At 30.2% G+C, this 22,122-nt stretch overlaps 1 protein-coding gene across 12 annotated transcripts in view; it reads left to right on the top strand.

The window, feature by feature from the left end:
* The window catches only part of LOC113521168 (sodium/hydrogen exchanger 3), a 51,830-nt gene that overhangs the window by 23,049 nt on the left and 6,659 nt on the right, over window positions 1-22,122 (top strand). For 3 of the 12 annotated variants that reach the window (XM_031912755.2, XM_031912754.2, XM_031912762.2), the window contains exons 2-17: window positions 2,247-2,506; window positions 7,775-8,045; window positions 13,650-13,913; window positions 14,395-14,620; window positions 15,090-15,317; window positions 15,698-15,915; window positions 16,436-16,519; window positions 16,680-16,888; window positions 17,006-17,131; window positions 17,271-17,428; window positions 17,934-18,072; window positions 18,187-18,330; window positions 18,488-18,578; window positions 18,973-19,068; window positions 20,061-20,261; window positions 21,586-21,639. In XM_031912755.2, coding sequence (XP_031768615.1) covers window positions 2,396-2,506; window positions 7,775-8,045; window positions 13,650-13,913; window positions 14,395-14,620; window positions 15,090-15,317; window positions 15,698-15,915; window positions 16,436-16,519; window positions 16,680-16,888; window positions 17,006-17,131; window positions 17,271-17,428; window positions 17,934-18,072; window positions 18,187-18,330; window positions 18,488-18,578; window positions 18,973-19,068; window positions 20,061-20,261; window positions 21,586-21,639 — 2,620 coding nt within the window. In that variant the 5' untranslated portion in view covers window positions 2,247-2,395. The remainder of the gene's footprint in view (window positions 1-2,246; window positions 2,507-7,774; window positions 8,046-13,649; window positions 13,914-14,394; window positions 14,621-15,089; window positions 15,318-15,697; window positions 15,916-16,435; window positions 16,520-16,679; window positions 16,889-17,005; window positions 17,132-17,270; window positions 17,429-17,933; window positions 18,073-18,186; window positions 18,331-18,487; window positions 18,579-18,972; window positions 19,069-20,060; window positions 20,262-21,585; window positions 21,640-22,122) is intronic. The other 9 variants (XM_031912757.2, XM_031912756.2, XM_031912761.2 and 6 more) reach the window with 8 other exon arrangements.

Here is a 22,122-nt window from a genome sequence, read left to right on the forward strand (position 1 = left end):
TTTAATTTTATTTAGAATTAATTAGGGAGGTTTAAGTAAGTTTACTGTAATTTATATTACAAAATATACGTGTAAGTAATGTAATCCTATGGATTATTAAAGGCTTAGTTCTAGACGTAGGTAAAGTTAATTGTTGTAATGTAGACGCTAAAATAAAATAAGTTGCTTGCCTAATGTAAATAACGCTGTTTAGGATCAATGCCAACAGATTATAGTTGTATAGAGCTAATAATACAATATTTTGTGGGAGTCCTGCAGAGTCAACATCCTTGAACAAGAACGTAAGGACTATTTGTAGGGTTGTCTCCTAAGTAAAAAGTAGAATTGACGTTACTATAAATAGAAAATATATTTTCTTAAGTGAGTATTTTTTTTTTTATTGCCGGCTCTATTTTACACTCAAACTTGTAATTATATTAGAGCAGTTTACTTATTTATGCTTAGTTTATAATTAAGCATACTTATTTTAATATTACATTATTATTCCTTACAACTTAGAACATTTCACATCTTATCAGTGTTTTTTATTTTTTATAAAAACCTAGCTCTTAGTCTCTGTTTCGTACACGTGCATTTTAGAAGTAGGAAAACCAATGAAATAGACGACTTCTATATGGCGTTAAAAAGATAAAATATACACCAATTTTTAAGTTAGACCTATAGAAATACAACAGTGCAAACGCATGCAATTTTATTCAATAGCTTTTGCTTTATGCAGGAATAACCATACATATAGACAAACAGAAAGTTAGAAAAAAATATAAAAGTTATTCTTTTTATTAAGACCCTCCATACTATTTTATTTTTAATATTTTCCATATACAGAGATCGTCTATATATAATTTTACAACATTAGGGGATACTGAGGGACCATACTCCTTAATAACAATTAAAATTACATTTAATGCCTGTAAACGTTTGGACACATGTAAATTTATATTCTCAGAATAACAATAATCAATGGTTGTACGCATATAGTCATTTTCTATTGTAAAAATAAAAAATCCATAACTTCAATCAAGTGTTTGGCCTTGGTGTACAATATAAGGGCAAGTCGCTTTTAGTCTAGAAATATGTTACTATAGAAAACTACAATAATTAAAAACATGCATGTCATTCCCTGGATGGCAAGGTTTTGCTGTATATAAAGGCCTCATATTATACTTTTTTTTTTATCTTGGTGGTTTATTAAAAAGTATCTGTATGAATAAACAGTATGCAAAAATGGAATTTTCAGATATGCAAACAAAATTCAAACCACTATAACAATTTTAAAAGGTTAGTAATTCTAAAATTCTACTAATAAAAAAAGTTTATAACGCTGTTTAGATGTTTGTTTATAGTTATGTTTAAATTACTGTATATTATATAGTTTAAAATTAAATTTGCTCATGCGAACAAACCTGCGGGCCATAGCTAATTATTAATACGAATATTATTGGTTTGTTAATCTTTAAAATATTATAAATGTAAGTCCTCTTTTATGCAAAAACTACTGAATGAATTTGAATGAAAATAAGTATATATTCTAATTTAGCACATAGGATTATGTACTAATTCACATGGGCAAAACAGCGGTATATAGCCAGTGTTATTATATTAATAAAATAAACAAGAATTATTTTCACGGATGGAAAATGTATACTGATGTTTTGTAATATAATTTAATTGTGTTACGTCTGTCTCTGGAGTGTCAGCCCTCGTTTGGAGTCGCGCGGCGGCGTCGCCGCGTTGTCGGCGTCGCTCACCACCGACCTTTATAACGTCTCTGCTCCGTTCTTTAGCCATGCCATAAAGCAGCAATTTGTCAACCAAATGTGAATGAATTCAGAAACAGTCGCATTGTTGAATAAATGTTTTATAAATATTAATGCGACGCTTTTTTGAGGATTATTTTATATCTACTAATATTAAGTGGATACTTACTCGTAACTACAAGATATTTATATGAATATTATCATTTAAATATTTCATTTATGTATACGGAAAAATGTAATATTGATTTTTGTAATACCTACATTGTTTTGCTATACGTATCTAATTTAAGATTGAGCATATATGCATGCAATACAAAGAAACAACAACATTACCCACTCTTATCAACAGCGTTTCGAATCAGAGTAAGAAGAACGAAGTTAACTTATGCGTCGTCAATATTTCCTTTTATTCGTATTTCGTTTAAATATTGATCATTTTATTAACTGATTTTAAATAGTCGATTTTCATACATGTTTCAATCTCTTTAGCAATATACGCATGGAGTTCAATCGTGTGTGCCTCTGAAGCAGTCTGTCAACAACTAGTATAAATGTATTAGTGAAGACTAAATATGCACCAAAATATTGTTAATAAAAATCTATTTGTATGTGTGTGTAACCGATGAGTTGAGTGCGCCATGACGTCCCTGAAGCATGGAGTCAATTTGAGCAGGCGGGCATGCAGGCGGGCCCTCGCGCTGCTGGTTGCAGCGGCTTTATTCCCGATTGCATATGCTACGCCTATTGAGGTCAGTACCGCAGTGTATGTAATATGGTATTTTTATATTAAGATGTAAAACTATAATTGGACAACTGGCCTACTGGTGCCCGCGGCCGGTGTAACGTCGAAATAATTCAAGTACATTTATTTATAAACATGCAGCACGAAAGCGTAAATGGTAATATTTAATTTACTTATTACATTTCCATAATTTTCTCGCCTTCATTAGGAAGTACGAGACGAGACGCTGCTCTCATTCTGAAGAAGATTTGTGGATGAACTCGAAACAATTGACTACAAACATAGCAAAATCATTAAATTCTGGTTGTCCAGTTATACATTTATGTAAACGTATATATGTATATACGTATATAAAATGTATATATATATATATATATATATATATATATATATATATATGTATGTATATATATTTACGTAATAAATAGACTATCTAGTAGTACACTAGGTGTGTCACGTACCAGCTTCCGATACTTGAACATTTGTAACTGCTAAATCGATCGAAAAAAAAGCACGTAAGTACTTTAATGAACACATCCAGTTTTTTTCTTATTTAATAAAATACTATCGCTATAAAGGATTGTCGTATCCTTTGTAATATGAATATAAAGCTATAAAGATTTCTCAAAATGTCTTCATTGACGTCAGTAAAAACAGAATGCGTCATAACCGTGAGTCCTCTGTATAGGACACATAATATCAATGCTATTTAAAGCTCATTTTTTAATCTATTTTCTATTAATGCCTAATTTTCTTCTTAGAGATAATTATTAGTAAAATATGTAAAGAAATATTACGTTAAAATATATGAGCGTCATAATAATGTAGATAAATATAATATGTATACATAACTGTGAAATGCCATCCCTAAACTTACCCATCTCTTTTAATAGTTTAGCCACAGAATAGTTTGTGTTCCAAGCAAACCACTTTGTATTAAGTAGTTTTGAATTAAAAATTTGGTATTTACAATTTAATTCAGGATAATTAATACTAGATGATAGAAATATCCAGTATGTATTGGATTTTAAATAAGTTTTTATCTTGTTATACACAAGGTCCACACGTTTAGTATACGCATGTTCACATATAAAAATAGCATTAATTTTTCTAATATGACATTTTATAAAGTTTATCTTGCAATTATATAAATGTAAATAATAAATAGATATATGCCTTCAACGAATATTATCAGGTAGAGGATCTGCGGATTTATAAACACCAAATAATTATTTAAATATATCTAATAACTTTTATATTAAATATGTTTGTTTAAAAACAAAAACACATTTTAATTTTTATCAATTAGACCATCCATATAATTAATCCTTTTATCTAATAATAAAAAAAAAAATGAAGAACAATCGAAGAAGATATCACAAACATTTAAAACTATTTGACATTTAAAAAATTATAAATACTTAAAATATTACTTATTATATATAATGAAATAATGTTTGTTAGTGTAAATATCTGAAAACCAAGTTAAGAAATTAAATACATTTTGAAGCATTGGGCAGTCGTTTTGTTTTTATAGACATTTTATTGCGAAAGACAGAAATAAGTATTTCAGTGAACCAACGTTTCAGATTTTACTGCTTTTCAGCTAGAGTTATAAAATGTATTTGTAAAAGTTAATAATAAACTATATGTAACTATTTATCATTTTATATATTCATCTTAAAAAAAAACTCTTCCATATAGCTGCAAAAATACATGTGTATACATGTATGCATTTACAATTAGTTATATATTTTTATGTCAATTTTAATTCAAGTCAAGTAATCTTACACACGATATTTGTATTATTAGTATTTGTCTATAATAAAATTATTTTATGTTTTTTGGCAACACTTTCAACTATTTTGATTTGGATTTGCTAGTGTGATTCCTTATATTTTAAAAGTGAAGAACAAGCGGCAAATTTTAAAACAGAAACTGAAAGAATACAAGAGCTACTCGTAAAAGACAAAACCAGATAGATTTAGACTAAAGGATCCGTGAAAGGACATTGACTTTTTTACATTTTATGTTTTTGATACGATCTCATTTCTTTTTGTACCTCATTCTCCTTTTTTCTTGAGACATCTTTTTTCTTGTCCGTTAGCTACAAGCACGATACATTATTTGAATAAATCAACGTAATTTGTAATAATCACAGTATTTCATTTCATGAAAACGAGTAATGAAATTTCGGTATTTTTCATTTGTTTATTTTTTTTTAGGATAAATGCTAATTAAATTCAATATTTAAATTTGTAAAACTGCTAATAGTTCCTTAGTATTTTGATGATCGGTGAGCGTGTTCATGACAAAATTAAAGAACTTTAAATAGCGATATTTCCTAAACTATAAGGTATAGTTATTAGATATATTGTCAATATAGCCAGTTATGATATGTCCTCTTGAGTCGCTTTAAGAATAGGATGGTACGGGACTCGCCTTGGTGGGAGCACTACCGTGCCCCCTTATAAACAATGTTTAGAGAGTAAAGGGCACAGAACAATAACGATACTGTGATCTGCCGGAACAATTTTATGTTTTTGTTTTGTGTTCTACTATTCTAAGACATTCACTATTGACTAAAGTAGCACCATAGTAGCTAGTACCTATAATCTGTGTCAATAGAAATTATTGAAAAGGTAAACAAATTTTATTATATTTATCAAAACACACAAATACTCTTTAAATGAAGTTAGTAACAAATCGAACAATCAAATAATCGATTTTTGATTTGTACTATTATTGGACATCATCATTACGGTCAAATCGATTATTCGTTTATTTACATTTTCATTAATTGAATTGAAACAGTCTGTTTCATGTACGTAGCAGTATGTTCATTAAATAGCTGATGTGGAAATTCTATACACTTATCTATGTTGCTATGCCAACCGTCTCCTCGAGCGAATATACCGCAAGAGTACATAGAGCAATGTATAGGGAGATATGGGTAAACTTGACGTCGTTTTCAATTGATGTTTATTGACTTGAGTGGCTAATAAGGGAAACGTTATATTTTGAAAGATCAGTTTAATGTGAGCAAATTATATAACAGGGACCTTGTAACTAAATTATACAGAGACTGATATACCTATTTAAGTTTAAAATTACAAAATTACGTTTACATATGGATTTGTGTAATTTTAAAATTTTGTTAGCTCTGATGTTAATTACGGTAGAGGCTTTTTTGTAAGTGTGATTTATTATTTTATGTACATAGTACTTTTCATGTCTATAGGCGGTAGTAATCACTTTTCATCAGGAAAACTATCGACTTGTTTGACCATTCAAGAATCATAAAAAATATAACGAAGGCAGTCTAAATCCTTGACATCAGTGGGCGACACCCTCGTATGGGTGGTGGTAGTAGACTTAATTTTATGGTTATTTTGTAATAAAGTTAACTGCTCACTATGAAATATAAACAATGTCTCTGACCCATACAAAATTATCCATACCCGTTTTTTGTTGAAATAGAGGAAGGAATGAATCGTTTCTACCTATTCTAATGTGAGACAGGCGTGACAGATATGTATGTATGTATATATGAACATTTTCTACGTATTACCGATTGAGATCACAAAAATGAATGTTAAATTTATTGCTTTTCTTTCTTACATTTATTAATTTACCAGATATTAAGTGTATTTGGGTCTTTTTCATTATCTAAAAGTATTTATTAAATTTGTTAATAATAATAATTTAAAAATTTATAAGCCTCAACGAAGTTTACTAGTCTCACTTGATAGCTTTATTTCACGAACTTGGCATAAGAATACCTTATTCTTATGGACTATTCCTAGTCGCTAAGCACAGTACTTGACCTTATTCATGGCCACGCTTTGTCTAGAGAGTTTTGATTAAGTTGTAACCTTCGAACAATATTAATATTCATTTTCGAATAACTTTATATTAACAGTTATTACCTTTCATCTTATCAGAAACGATCTGCTTTCATTTTAATTACCGATACCATGTATTACATGAAATTTAATTCCAGTCATTACTTGTTATATAATAGTAAAAGTATCCTAGGTATGTTATAAATCTAAATATAGTCTGTCTTTAAACGAAATTTTATATAAATCTGTTCAGTCATTCGAGTAACAAAAGTCTTTACAAACTTATGTCTGTACTTGCAAAGAAACTATTTTATATGCGTATAAATACTCGTATTTAGGTATTTTACTTTTCTGCAAATAACTAAAAGATTTATATTTTATACTCTACATATTTATAAATAAAAAGGCTTCATTAGAAAATTCTTAATTATTGTAGAAAAATATTTTATTTTAATGAAAACTCTAGCTAAAAATGAAGAACTAAACAATAAATAAAAGAATCCTTAAAAATGAAAATTTTTGAGCTCGATATTAATTAAATATAAATTATTAGACGTTTTAAGTTAGAAAACGAAGAAAGTAAAATTACAATCGCTTTTAATTAAATACGCTTGTTTCAGTAACACTTTTTAAAAAGGTATAAATTGTAGGCGGACGTTTAGGTTAATTTTATTCATTTATATATTACTAATAGAATTACTTAATGTTACGAATATTACTTAAGAACATTGTATTCTTCATATTTGAATTAGGTTTCCTTCAATATTTTCCTATCAACTTCAAAAATAAGGGTCTCAATTCGGTTGTACTTTTTTATGTTCGTTTCCTCTTAACTTTGTTATTAGTAAACCAATTAGAAAAATTTTTTTTGGCTATAAGGATAAATATATCCTTTCAGAAAAATAAGATATATTTGTCAAGTAGAAATTTTATCAAATACGTTTTAATGGTTTAGTTTTAGATGAAAAACAAATCTATTAGTATGAAAGGTGCCATGGGCGATACAATATACTCTGTTGTGTTCATGTGACTGTTTATGTTCATAGGCGACGGTTACCACTTTCCATGAATGAAATGAAACCAGAATGGAAAACAAGCTCATAGCCCCCCTATGAGCTTATTTTCCATTCTAAGTTGCATAAAAAAAATTAAAATTATTATTACTGCGTATATATATATATATATTTATTGTTTGTTGGATATAAAATGTGTACATGACGAGTTTAAATAATAAAGAACACCAGACGTTGCTGTCTCGTTCTATCTTATACATATAACAGCGAAGACGTATCTATCGATAGTTTAGTTTAGATTAGGCATTTATTATGATATTCCATAGATTTAAAAATTATTTTCATGTTATATAATTATTTTACTTTTAAATGGTAATACGTGCCGAACTAATTGACACCCAAATCTAATCTTTTCAGAGCACCACAAGACAAAATCCGTCCATTACTGTCGATGGGAGCTCCACATACCCGGGACTCGGGTTTGGCCCGATGGGTCCCGTGGTGCCACTGCCCGGCGAGCCACTTGGCACCCAACTGCGTCAAAACCAAGAGACCACTACCGAACTACCGGCCACCATCAAGCCGAAGAAAGAAAGGACCTTCGTGATCGCCGCCTTCGAGTTTCATAGGGTGGAAACACCGTTCCTGATTGGACTGTGGATCTTTTTCGCTAGTATTGCTAAAATCGGTAAGTGTTTTTTTTTTTTTTTTTTTTTTTATAATGATACAAGAGAAAATATTATGAAAAAATGAAATGTCATGTTTATTACTATGACATTCATATTTTAATAATATTTCAATAAGAACAATTTACAATTAATAATTTTCAGTTATCTAATCAGAAACGTAAATAAGAAGAGATATGTATGTATGAGATGTAGATGTAAGGATTGATTGTTATTTAATCAATAGGGAACTAGCGATATAAAAATAATATTGTATGTAGAATTTAATTCTAAACATAATAAAATACAAATAGGTGTGATTTATCTGGTCTAATCCTTTATGATATAGATACGAGTATGTATAATAATATAGAGCTATAAAATTAACATTTTTACAATATATTGAGTTACATGTGATGAACCATATCTTGTCTCTTTACAAAAATATGGTGTATTGAAAATAAACTTTTGAAGAAATCGTGTCTTGTTATAGATTCTGTCCTATAAGTTAATGTTGTTTGTTTTAATTCAAAGTAGACAAAGTAGTTGGGATATTAGAAAAGTTGAAATACAGAGCATCTTTTCACTCAAATAAATTTGATTCATACATATATTTGTTATACAGCCATGATTTCAAACTTTAAATTTATACCTAAATATGTCCATCTATATTAGCTATTAGGTAACAATAGATAGGTACTAGAAATCTGTACTCCGATTTAGATGTTGCAAAATGTTTGATAGAATGGGCGAACGGGTATAAGATGAATTAATATTGAAGATTTGACAAAATATGACAGAAGTAGGTGGCCTTCAGCAGTCTCTCTCAACATCAAAGGAATAAAGGCGTGAACGGCTTCCTCGGGGCGGTACAGAATATCTTTTGTTCCCTTGGGCATATCTAAAACCCTCTCTTTGTGTACACCTATATATCACGAAGGGAACTTTGGTTTAAAATTTATTGGCTTAAGCCGTATATTTATATGTATATCAGTGAGTATTTTTTCTTTCATTATCCTTATATTTCCTTTACTGAGATACTTTTCGACCTTTTTGAAGTCGCTTGACACACAAAAATATGTCAACCATTCACTTGTATTTTGTGTGTTATGGGATATTTTAACAATTCCAAACAGATTTGCATAATAAGTGTTTGCAGTCGATAAGATTTATCTTCCATATTATTTCTATAGTATTGGCATCACTGTTGGAGTAGAATTAAATAAAATATTAATGTACCTACTATCTCATCTTATAGAGAAGTCAAATTGTTCCCTAATCTGATTAACTTCAAAGATTGTAATAAAACATATAATAATTCATCTAAGGTAACCATCTTCCTAATTTTCGAATAAATTTCGTAAAGACATTTCGGTCCAATTATACAACCTAATAATGTTTAATGATAATTAAAAGCAAACATAATGAATATTTCATATATTTGAAACGTAACTGGTATTCTATATACATAACAAATCTTCAATTGCAAACAAAAGGGGCCACGTAATCTCATATATTCTATCTTTGAACCACTTTCTTCATGGACGTCTCTATGTATAAAATTTTTCCCTTTTACGAACATACCAATTGTATACCTACTACACTGTACGTTACTTGAAATAGGATATTTCGAGTGAAAGTACAGGTTCGAATGTCACAACTTTATAAAGCGGTGAAGCGGACCAAGGTTTCTTAGAAACTTGGGCATCAATAAAGCCATACACATTTAGAAACTTGATAGGTACAATTACCTATGGCGCTTTTGCGTATTCTATGAGCTGTTTTATAGTCCCAATGTTATTTTTTCATATGTGAGTATATAAGCATATATTTATGTATAACGAAATGTCTATATTGACGATTTTTACAACCTCCTCCTACTAATGGTAGTTACATAATACAACACTACGAAAAAATTTACATAAAATATTTCTATTTAGTAAAAAAAGGTAGTAAGTTCAATCACGAGAAAAATAATATACGATCAATACCGTTATATGTAAAAAGAATTATCAAAATCGGTACGAAAAAGTACAGGTGTAAAGTAATTGACTGCTGGCAGAATTTTCTTTTCTTTTTTTAGATACCAGTGTTATCGTTATTTCACAGCAGAAGAAATAGAAGTAGATAGAATATCACGTTCATGTTTATAGTATAGGCGAATGTTAATACTTAAAATGTTGCATGAATAGTATAATAGTATATTTTATTAGTCTTCTTCATGCCAAATGCTACGCGTAAATCATATTTCATGAAGATCGGTGTTAAAGTATAGTTACATTTAAAATGTTAGTAATGATTTTATTAATTACATTATATTATTAAACGTATATCCTGACTTAAAGTAGTTTCTAGGTCGATTTATTTAACTCCATTCGAATATCAAAGATATATATGTTGTCCGGAAAGTACGTATAAAAGTTTTTTAAAAATTTTATTTTCTTGTAAATCAATTTTATCCTCAAACTGGAGTTACTTGTGCCAACGCCGTTTCCACTGTAATTTGAATACACGTATTATAGTTTCCAAGCTGGTCGTAAGCTTTTATGAATATTTTTTGTAGTTACATATTTTTCTCAAGAAAGCCACGGCCTTTGAAATAAAGGATATTGTAAGATAGGATTGTTTGATAATCTATTTAGACGATGGTAACTATTGAAGTAACTAGAATTTTCCATATGGCTGGAGGGACGAATTCTTGATATAAGAAAAAAAATTTAAAAGTACTCTCTAATGCCAGTGGACGTTGACGCATCAGTCATTTGCGATCCACTAATTATTTACGTCGAGAAACAGAAAGTTCTTGTAGTTTATTATGTAAACAGAGTTCATAATAATAATGTAAATATTGTTATATTATATTTATTTAAGTAATCAGTATCCATGTCACGAATAATAACTATGCACTCTAATACAATTTAATATTAATAAATTTACAATTGATCGTATATTATCATTTTTTTTTTAATAATGTGCGTACTTTGATCTCCCAATGAAATTAAGGCTGCTTACTCGAGATCTCCTTTTTCGTTTAACAGAAAACATCTTTTTGTATTTTCCTTTTAATAAACTTCGGTGAGACGTCACTGGGAATGTATTATTTTGATCACATTTAAAATATACATCTTGATTCTTCACCTCCATATTATTTTGTATAGATATTCTGGAAGCAACAGTTCCCGTGTAAGTAGTGACTGCACCAATGTACGGAGATGTTACAGGTTTTGGAACAAATCCAGTAGTTTGACCGCGAGTGTTACTAGTAATCATTGTCTTTTGTTTTAAACAATGCTTATCCATCTCAAAGGAAGTAACTGATAGGGTTGACGCTGATGCTTTAGTACCCAAAATTGGGTTTGTGAACTTATCTTCATATATTAAAGTGTGGACATTTGTATAGTAGCCTCCCTTCTTATTGTCTGCTGAGTCGAATGAGGTAATGGAATGTTTTGATTGGAGTGTAGAATTCTTAGATGTACGCTTTTTGTTTCGAAATTGACAACCTACGTCTCTTATGAATATAACTGTTTCACTACTCACGTTCTCTTTTATTATATTAGTCACATTACATTTACAATCCAAACAATCATATTGACACGATTTATTTGATTTACAACAATTATATCGATTTAGAGACTGAATTTGATACGGAGAAAATGAATTTACCAAACATCGTGATTTCGAATGAATGCTATATGGTGATGAGTGAAAGTCATTTAAAAATTCACATGCGTTTTGTACACGAGAAACCATATGAGTGGAATTTTCTATGTTGCTGCTAATACCTTTTTGACATTCTGGAATGTATTTACATCTTGGAATATAAGGACAAATATTATTTTCTGCATCATTAGCAAGGTTTGCCGTTTCATGGTAATAGAGATTTTTTGAAAACGAAACACATAGTGGTACATTAACACAACGAGGTCGATGTAAACAAGGTGGTATATACTCACAATTGTTTTTTAATACTTTTACTTTCTGGCATGATGGCACAACAGTACAGGGTGGATGATGTCTACAGGCTTTAGTGATGCTTATTACGCGCGGTTTAGATTTCGGAGTAGTTTTTTTTATACTATGATTCACATAGATATTGTCAGTAGGTAATATTTGACATACTGGAACCAATTCACATCGTGGTTCGTGATTACAAATGTCATTATCATTAATTGTTTTATTCTGTCTGGGCGATGATCTGTGACTATATGATTTCGATGGAATTTTATATGCAGAAAAATTATTGTATTTTAAACTTTCCTCTTCTTCTGTAGTGCTCATAATTTCTACTTTTTCTTTACAATTTGGACATACTACTTTTCTGTATTTTTTAGTACATTTAATTTTACTATTTATACTTCCATTCTCATTCATTTGTCTATTATGAACTAAATTTGAACTATCATGTTGTTTGGAAACTTTAACATTAGGATCATTTCTCGAAAAGATGATATCATAATTATTAAATTCACTGACACTGGTATTGGTAGGTTTATCTTTTCTTACTGATTCAGTTTTGTTGCCTTTCGTCTTGGTAACTTTTGATTCTCTTGGTGCTTCACATAAATTTTTTGCTGTACTGGTAATTTCATGTGCTACTGTCAATGATTTACTATTTTGTGCTAATTCAGTCAAAGACTTTTTATCTGAACAAGGACAAGCATACGAAAATAGTTGACATGGACATGGATCCTCAGTACGTTTACCGCGATCTTTTTTCTTGCGTTTTTTTTCTTCCGAAACTGGATTAGTATATTCTGTCCGATATTTTGCATAAGACCAAAATTTTTGATGTCTGTCATTGATGTCTCTATCATAATAATGATTTTTTATTTTAGTGTCTACATAATCGTCTTTTAAGAGAATTTCAGAAGAAATTTCATCATCGTCAGGAAAACATTTCTTAATTTTCTTTGAAATAATTTCTCTGCTATCTTTAGGTGCCATGTTAGGATGCATTTGTATAGTACACTCTTGAACTATGGTATTAGACTTTTTTTGAATCTATTTGTATTTAACAGCATATTAGCATTTGATGAACCGAGTTCGGAAATATAGTAAAATGAGTGCCTTTTTGCAATGTCATCTAAGTTATAAAACAGAGTGCTCGTGGAACGGATTATCGACTTGTGGCTAGTATTTTTATTTAAAACGTGATATTTTTCATATGTTATGTAAGATGTCTGATTTAATATTTCTGAAGGATTATTTGATTGCTTAATACCTGTATCGCCGCAGGTTGCTTTAAATATTGGAACATTATCATTGCATTTTTTTAAATTTTTATATAGCACATTATTGAAGGGACTAGATCCAAATATCTCATAAATACTGGTATATGATTTCGCTTGAGGTAGTGTCTTTTCATTAGTAACATGCATTTTACCTTATAGAAATACCGTATGTTTAATACAAGCGTAAATTTTTGCTTTTATTTAGTATAATAATATAACTCATTTGCAACTCAAGTAACTGTATGATTTTTTAAATTTTATTTGATTTACACTTTTTTTTATTTCATATAAAACAATTTTGATTTGACATTTTGCTGTATTTAATACAAATGACAATTTTACGACTTTTATTCTTTCCTTATTAAGAAGGTTTAATGATCAAATTCTTTACAGGTTTTCACATGGCGCCGAGATTTTCGAAGATGTTTCCGGAATCATGCCTCCTTATCTTCGTCGGAGTACTTATTGGTGCCTTGTTGTTAAGCACCCACAGCGTTCACGTTCAACCACTGACGCCTGATACATTCTTCCTGTACATGCTGCCACCGATTATTTTGGATGCCGGATACTTTATGCCAAACAGATTATTTTTCGATCACCTTGGAACGATTTTATTATTTGCTGTAGTTGGGACCGTTTTCAACACTTTGACCATCGGTGAGTTTTTTAGAAGATATTTCTAAAATCGTCGTATTTAATACTACTAAGATAATAAAATTGAAACTAGACAATGTCTGTACATGAGAGATATTTAGAAAAAATTGTATGAGGGGAGAAGTAAAAAAAATGTTTGTTCCGACATCACGTAAAAACTACTACACCAAAATGAATGCTATTTACACACTTGAGTTCATAAAGGCCTAATTTTATTATTTCATATTGGTATATTAGAAGTGATCTATTTAATTGTTTTTTTTACTCCTGAAGTCTACGCGTATGAAGTAGCGGACAAAAAGCTAGTATCTACATAATATAAATTCCATGTATACTTCCACGAAATTTATTTAAAAAAGAACAACATGAAATTAATTACTTGCTCTAGATACAAGAAATAAATATCTGATTGAATACTGTTATTGAACATTCTCAATAAAATTCTGTTTTCAACGACTGAAGAATAGTATATTTATTTTACTAGGAGCATCTTTGTGGGCATGTGGTCAAACCGGAATGTTTGGATGCACTACACCACTACTGGACATGCTTCTATTTGGTGCTCTCATCTCGGCGGTGGATCCAGTCGCCGTCCTGGCTGTATTCGAAGAAATTCATGTGGATGAAGTCTTGTACATAGTAGTCTTCGGAGAATCACTCTTGAATGACGCCGTTACTGTGGTCCTGTATCATATGTTTGAAGCTTACACGTAAGTACTTATGATCTTAGATTTTTATCAACACTAAATAAATAGCAAATTGCTAAATAATAGTTTATCGGGTATAATATATGTAATTGTACTTACAATAAAATATGGATGTATTTTTGAGTGACACATTAGTAACATAAATATTTCACTATACTTACCCAAAATAGCTAATAAACTGAAAAGTTTTAGTCGTTCTATTACATAAATAATAGTTTCAAAAAAATAATTATAAAATGATTAATTCAATAAATCAGATACAAATATATTTAAAATTAACATTCTATAGTTTTCTTTCAGCTTCTCAAAGGTTGACTGTAAGAGATCCTATGGGATAAGTCCGCCATTGTATCTTTTTAATGTGTCTAATATAAATTATGTACAATAAAAATTTTACAATACAATTATAATACGATTCAATCTACTATTAAAAATATAATACATGTGTTAGTATTAAATCATATTTCTACAGAGAAATGGGCCCGTCTCGCCTAATGTACACCGACTTCCTAGCTGGTTTGGCCTCTTTTCTGGTAGTCGCAGTGGGAGGCACCTGCATTGGTGTTGTCTGGGGTTTCGCCACAGGACTTGTTACACGGTTCACCCATGAGGTCCGTGTCATTGAGCCCATTTTTATTTTCGTCATGGCATATTTAGCGTATTTAAACGCTGAAATGTTCCATATGAGTGGGATACTGGCGTAAGTATTGTTATATAATTTTGTTTATTATTAAGTTCTAAATTTAGGTATAGATTTCATCTAGTCAATTAAACCCTAATATGAGTGAATATATATAAATAGTGTAAAATAAGTCTGTACACATGTGTCCGTTTCGTTGTTCGCTTAATTTTATTAACTACGTAAAAGATTTTGATACTAATAAAATTTATAAATAATAGAAAAAAGACTGCGAATCAATCTATGCACTTAATATTTTTCACAATACTACCTGCTCTTATTGCATTATGTAATATTCAAATGTCACATAGAAATTACTGCTACAAAAGCTAACAATACCTAACATATATAATTAATGTAATAATGGTCATTTCATTTATCTGCGAGGCGATTCATTTCAGGATAACATTTTGTGGTATTACAATGAAGAATTACGTCGAGGCAAACATATCGCACAAATCTCACACCACGATCAAATACACGATGAAGATGCTCTCGTCCTCATCGGAGACTATCATCTTTATGTTCCTCGGTGTCGCCACCGTGAACAATAACCACGATTGGAACACGTGGTTTGTGTTACTCACCATTGTTTTCTGCTCAATCTTTCGGATTATAGGTAAGGGAAAAATGATTGCTGATTTTCATTAGAAAAAGAATTAACTACCTATCAAAATTTGTTTAAAATAAAAAGCCTACACTCATATACGTAAAATATACAATCGAATTAAGTTGGTGGAATACCTTTGAGTCGTATGGATAAACCATAGGAAATATAATAGATCCAATGTAAATGTTTGAAGCTCGTCGTAATCCTATTACGTGTTAGATATGATACAAATGTTCCTTTTCCGTACCCTTCTTAGAAATGTAGCTACTAAAACAACATCTGTACATACTATTATTTCGCTACATGCCACAGTGAAGTTTTCTCGCAACTAATCTATAATTTATTTATAAAGTGTTATTTGTTACAAAGTCTGTATTAATGAATTTTTAATTGAATATATTTCTGTTATCTGAAACTTTATCCAAAACGAACGAAAAAGTTCACTTTATGAGTTAGTACTCATATAGGTATAATATTTAAATACATTTTTACTTTTATAAATTTCAAACATTTCATGTTTTTGTTACAGGCGTGTATATATTTAGCGCAGTAGCTAATAAGTTTCGATTGCACAAACTAAATAGGGTCGAAAAATTTGTTATGTCATACGGAGGTAAGATTTAATTTCTTAAATCGATAATAATATTTATAATACAACATGCTCTGATCAAATGCGTCACTTATAGAGGACTATAGAGAGTATTTATATTTTTTATATGATTCTTCAAATCATACTATTTATAATTTAACGTTTAATAAAATATTTTTGTTAGGTCTCCGAGGCGCAGTCGCTTTTGCATTGGTGCTATTAATAGACCCAGAAGTGGTGAAACTCCAACCTATGTTCGTCACTACTACTATAGCAGTAATATACTTCACAGTATTTATACAGGGCATCACAATAAAACCCTTAGTCAAAATACTAAATGTCAAAACAGCAGAAAAGAGGAAACCGACCATGAATGAAAGAATACATGAAAGGGTAAGCGGAAATACGCAACATTTTTTATTTTTTTATTTTATAAGGCAATGGAATTTCCTTTACAATATAATAATAATATGACACTATATATTACTAAGAATATTATTTTATTTTTAGTTTATGGACCACCTGATGGCAGGTATAGAGGATATTTTAGGTAAACACGGAAATCACCACATGCGTGACAAATTCAAGAGATTTGATAATCGTTTTATTAGGCCGTTTTTGCTTAGAAATTATCAGGTAAGACTAAATTATTCTAATTTATTACTTAACGCTCTCTTAATAAACAGTAAGAAAATTTCGACTAATTTAAAAGTTATAGAAACATATTAGTCTGATATGTTTACGATACACATTAATTTATTTTACTCAATTATAGGGCGCAGAACCAAAAATTTTGGAGACGTACTCAAAATTAGCTATGAAAGATGCTATAGAATATATGCAAAGAAATGCTTCTACTATTGGCAACATATCTGGTGCCGAATCGATGTCAGCTATATTTAAGAACTATACCAATGCGAATTTCAATGGAAGGTATATTTTCTTCTATTTATATCTACCTCGAGAACAATAAGGAGTCGTCTGTTAAATTTACGATAAAAGATGTCAACATAATTTCATGAACGTCACGTCAACACATAATTCATTCCTTGAGTATCAAGTTAACTGTTTAATATCAAATTTGTCAATATTCATATTGACAAATTGTACATACTGAAAATATTATAAATAATAATTAAGGATTTTGTTTTACAAAAAAAAAAAAGACTTCAATTGCGGCTAAATCAGTTATTTTATTTTAAAAATTAAACTACGGAACCAATTTTGTTAAGAGTTCTATAGGACCAATTTGTAAGTTTATCTTTTCTGATAAAATAATTTTCCAAATCGGTTTACAACCGATGGAACTATAAAGCAACAAAAATAAAAAAAAAATACAACCGAATTGAGAATCACCTTCTTTTTGAAGTCGGTTGGAAATGTAGAATAATGGTAATATTATCTAATAAGAATACTTAAAAACTTTTTGTTTTTCCAGTCCAAGCTTCAGCCAACTGGACTCTTCAACATGGAATATAGACATGCAAGAATTGGAGTATAATCCATCGAAGAAAGATTTAACCGATGCCAAAATTCACCACTTGTTAGCTGAGGAATTGTGCAAACCATTCAGACGTGTAAGCACCACTATATTGTAATTAATAATTATCAAACATCCAGGACTTTGTTTTTTTCATGTCTCATATACGATTAAGTTAGGAGTACTCAAAGATCTTCCCAATTTTTCACAGCATCGACGTCTGAGCTACAGTCGCCATGCTGTAAATGATAGGGACCTCGGCATTCAGCAGGTGAACTACAAAACCCACATGAATATACGGCGGCGGGTTGGCGATCGGAAGCATCACCATAAACGCAGTAAACGTGGAAAGCAGGTAAGGTGTATCATGCATAAGTAAATGCCTAACCTAAGTAGATTCTTACGTGACAAACTTTGTTATCAGGTTAATAAAGTAATATCTTAGAATTATTTATAAAATTGCGTTACTACTTTTATTGATTACTCATCAATTGAATATCGTATGTTTGCAGGATGGCAAAAACCATGTCACTTTCCCAGAATTCCAGCAAAACGGTTCGGCCAAACAGTTCACGCACGGTAAAAAAAAGTATTATAGATTAGGTACTTATTTTATACTTTTTTAATATCACGAGTGTCGATCGCATGCACGTGTGGGTCCAAATTGTTTTGTTTTAATTATATAATATCATTGTTAAATTTTTTTGCAGAGCACACAAGCTTTGTTCTTACACTAGCGATATAAAAATTTCTGAAACCCACTTGCGTAAATTAAAATCACATTATAACACGAGATTTTGATTTGTAGTGCATGTTGCGATTATTGTAATTGTATATTGAACAGCAATTAATTATAAGTGATATTTAAAATCACTATCCTACAATGATATAAATAGGTAATAAGTAGGTTCATTGAATCTAGACAATATAGTTATATCTACACTTAGTTCAGTTGCAACTATGCAACAGCTATGTCAATTTGAGGGGTGTGTTACAGACTACATAGACGAGGTGCTACAAGAGGACTGTGAGGAACGTGAGCCGCGCCGGGAAGGTGATGACGGCGGTATTACATTTACTGCCAAATCTCCGCGTAGGTATTCTGCATGACACCCTGTGTGACATTACGTTTGGAATTGAATATCGAATCGTCTGGTTCTAATAAATGCATGCTTCTGATTAAATTAAATATAATTAAAGTATCTATATCAAGATACAGGCTATTGATCTGTTTTTCAGATTAAAGGAATCAGATGATATTGGTTCTACACACATTTTAATTAATAGGGACGTAATTTGAAACAATGATTGACTAACATAAACTGAGAAAATGCAGAATTAATGACTTTAGTAGTCATTATAATTAATATAACAATAATATTAATAAAAGTTTCAGATTCATTCAAATCCAAACAGTATTAGATGTTGTGGACAAAATGTACTTTCACTTAATTTGCACTTCAGATTTTAACATTAATCAAATGGTGAACTTTAATATAATTGAATACCAGCGTTATTAATACAATGGTAATTTAATTTGCCGGGACCTGGGTCTGGTGGCTACCAACTGTGAGAATGTGCTGATACGTATTTGTGGTGGCATGTTATGAATTTCTAATCTTCTATATGTAATCTTTACTATTTTTGTACAATTTTTCAAAAACGTGCTTTTGTTTTAACTTTGTACGGTACTGCTTCTACTTTCTGTTAAAAATTTAATCAAATTGATAACGAATTAAAAATATTATACTCCATAATGCGAATATATTTGGCCATGAAGTACAATAAGAGTTATATGTTTAAAATATTAATTATTACACATTAGTAAAAGTCACGCATCGTTTTTTGCTAATTGCTTACCCCGAGGCAGCTCCGTATTAAGCTATATACTTTTGAAAATCTGTCTCTTAACACATTTTCGTAAGTCCGCTAGACTCCACAATGTCAGTCGCTCCCGGTTCCCGTGTATCTGCTCTTCATTTCTGCTTGTTAATATTGTTTGTTTGATTGTCATTTTCTTCCCTTCTGGCAACTTCATGTGGCACCGCAAAACTAACGATAATCTCGACAACTGGCGATGTTAAGCTGGATATAAAGAAGTCAGTCCGACGTCCTCGCATAAAGAGAATAGTAGTTCGCTTTTAAACCAGTTGGCTAATCTACCTGGATTCAATCCTTTGAAAGCGAGAATTGTAAAGCAATACGCTAAAACACCCGAAGAGATACTGCCGACAGCTGTTGAGAAATCCTTACCGTGGAGAAGGGACAGATCCACGTATAACTTTGGTATGTGTTTATTGAAAACTAAACTTAATTTGTCATTGCCTACTGCGTCTGATGATCTGAGAGAATCAATTCACTTTACATTCTATGTCGTACTAGATCATGTTTCATTAAATTTGCGATTATAAAAATGTTACTCAAACAATTCAAGTACTTATAGATTTGAAATTCTAATAATTTTGTTATTACACTGCTGCTCTTCAATAAATTTAGTAAACTATCAGTGAAGTGAATTTCTCTATATGGTACTATATATCATATACATGAAGAAAAACCTTCTTTGCTTTGACGTATTGGAGACTGAGTTAAACTTCAAGTACTACAAATAAACATTTTCTTTACATTGCAAATAATATAGTTTGAAATCCAAATGTTTATAATTTTAACACCTGCAGTAGAATAGAATAAAAGGCACATTATAATTTCAATAGATACGCTAATAGCAGAATAAAGATATGTAGAGTTAGTAGATATTAGCACTTTGGATATTCACAAAAATAATATTATATAAATATTCATTATAATATTATCCTAGGCACTTTCAGTTGTCTAATCTAATGTCAACACTATATTGCATATTATTATAGTTTATAACATTATTTACTTATTTATCACGAATAGTTCACAGTTCTCTCTTGATTAGTCATACGAGTTGTTAACATATGTCAGACAGTATTTCATCAGGCGCTAAAAAAGGTACCTACTTCACACTTTAACAAGATACTAAAATTGCATGTTACACTATTAAACACATACTATTACTTATTTGTTAATTTCTACGTTTACATTAGTATTTAATATACATGTATATGTTTTCGCTATGTGAATCAATCTAATATAAATCCACTGCTTATTAGATTTAAGTTCATATCTATGACGAAGACAACTACTAATATTGGTCTAAAGCTTTCATAACAAATATATCTGTTATGTTACTTGTATAGTTACTTTATATGTGTGTGTTTATTCATTATGTAGATATCCAAGTGTTTAGATGTATATAATAACATAGTCAAAATTAATTGTTGTTCAAATACTATAATATCTATATTAGTTTTTATAATATGGTTGTCTGTGTCGTAGGTTCATAACAATATCTTAAGTATAATTTATGTAAACGTAAGTACCGCATGTATTATTTATATTAATTTGTTTGTACACATTAAATCATTTCAGTCTGATCATATCAATTGAAGAAAACATTTGAAAATCATTACTTAATTATACCACACTTGCAAAAACATTTCATTGTCAAAATATGTAATTCGATTAACTTAATATTTTAATTAAACTTATTAGATAAGTGAATACTATTTTTATGTTTTAGTGCCCAATGAAGACATCCTTGAAGAAGACGAGAGAAGAATGTCGGATGAAAACGGTAATACATAATGATCAATAAATAGCTCGGTTTCAGAGATGTTTCCTTCCACGAACGCTCACATTATGGAATAAGCTCCCTGTCGAGGTTTTCCAAGAGACTACAACATGGGGTTCCTCAAAAAAGAGGTTTCATCAGGATCGACAACACGCACGTAATGCCCCTGGTACTGCAGGCGTTCATAGGCTACGGTAACCACTTATCATAAGTGGCCGTATGCTTATTTGACACCTCAGTAGTATAAAAAAACATACTAATCAAGTACATAGCTGTTGAGTCTTATGATATAATTTAAAAAGTTTTTTGAGCCATCATTATAAAAGATATAAACAGTTTAAGACATTATAAACCTTGCGACCTTCTTTCACTTTGCTTAAAGCCACCTTCGTCCACCATGTCTGCCATTTTTATTATAACGTTTTATTTAATTGTTTTTATTAAATTTGTGAGAATACAAACATTAGCAACCTCACTCATTTCGCT

This window comes from Galleria mellonella, unplaced genomic scaffold (genome assembly GCF_026898425.1).
Source record: "Galleria mellonella isolate WM207_F2 unplaced genomic scaffold, CSIRO_AGI_GalMel_v1 utg55, whole genome shotgun sequence".
NCBI classification, from domain to species: domain Eukaryota; kingdom Metazoa; phylum Arthropoda; class Insecta; order Lepidoptera; family Pyralidae; genus Galleria; species Galleria mellonella.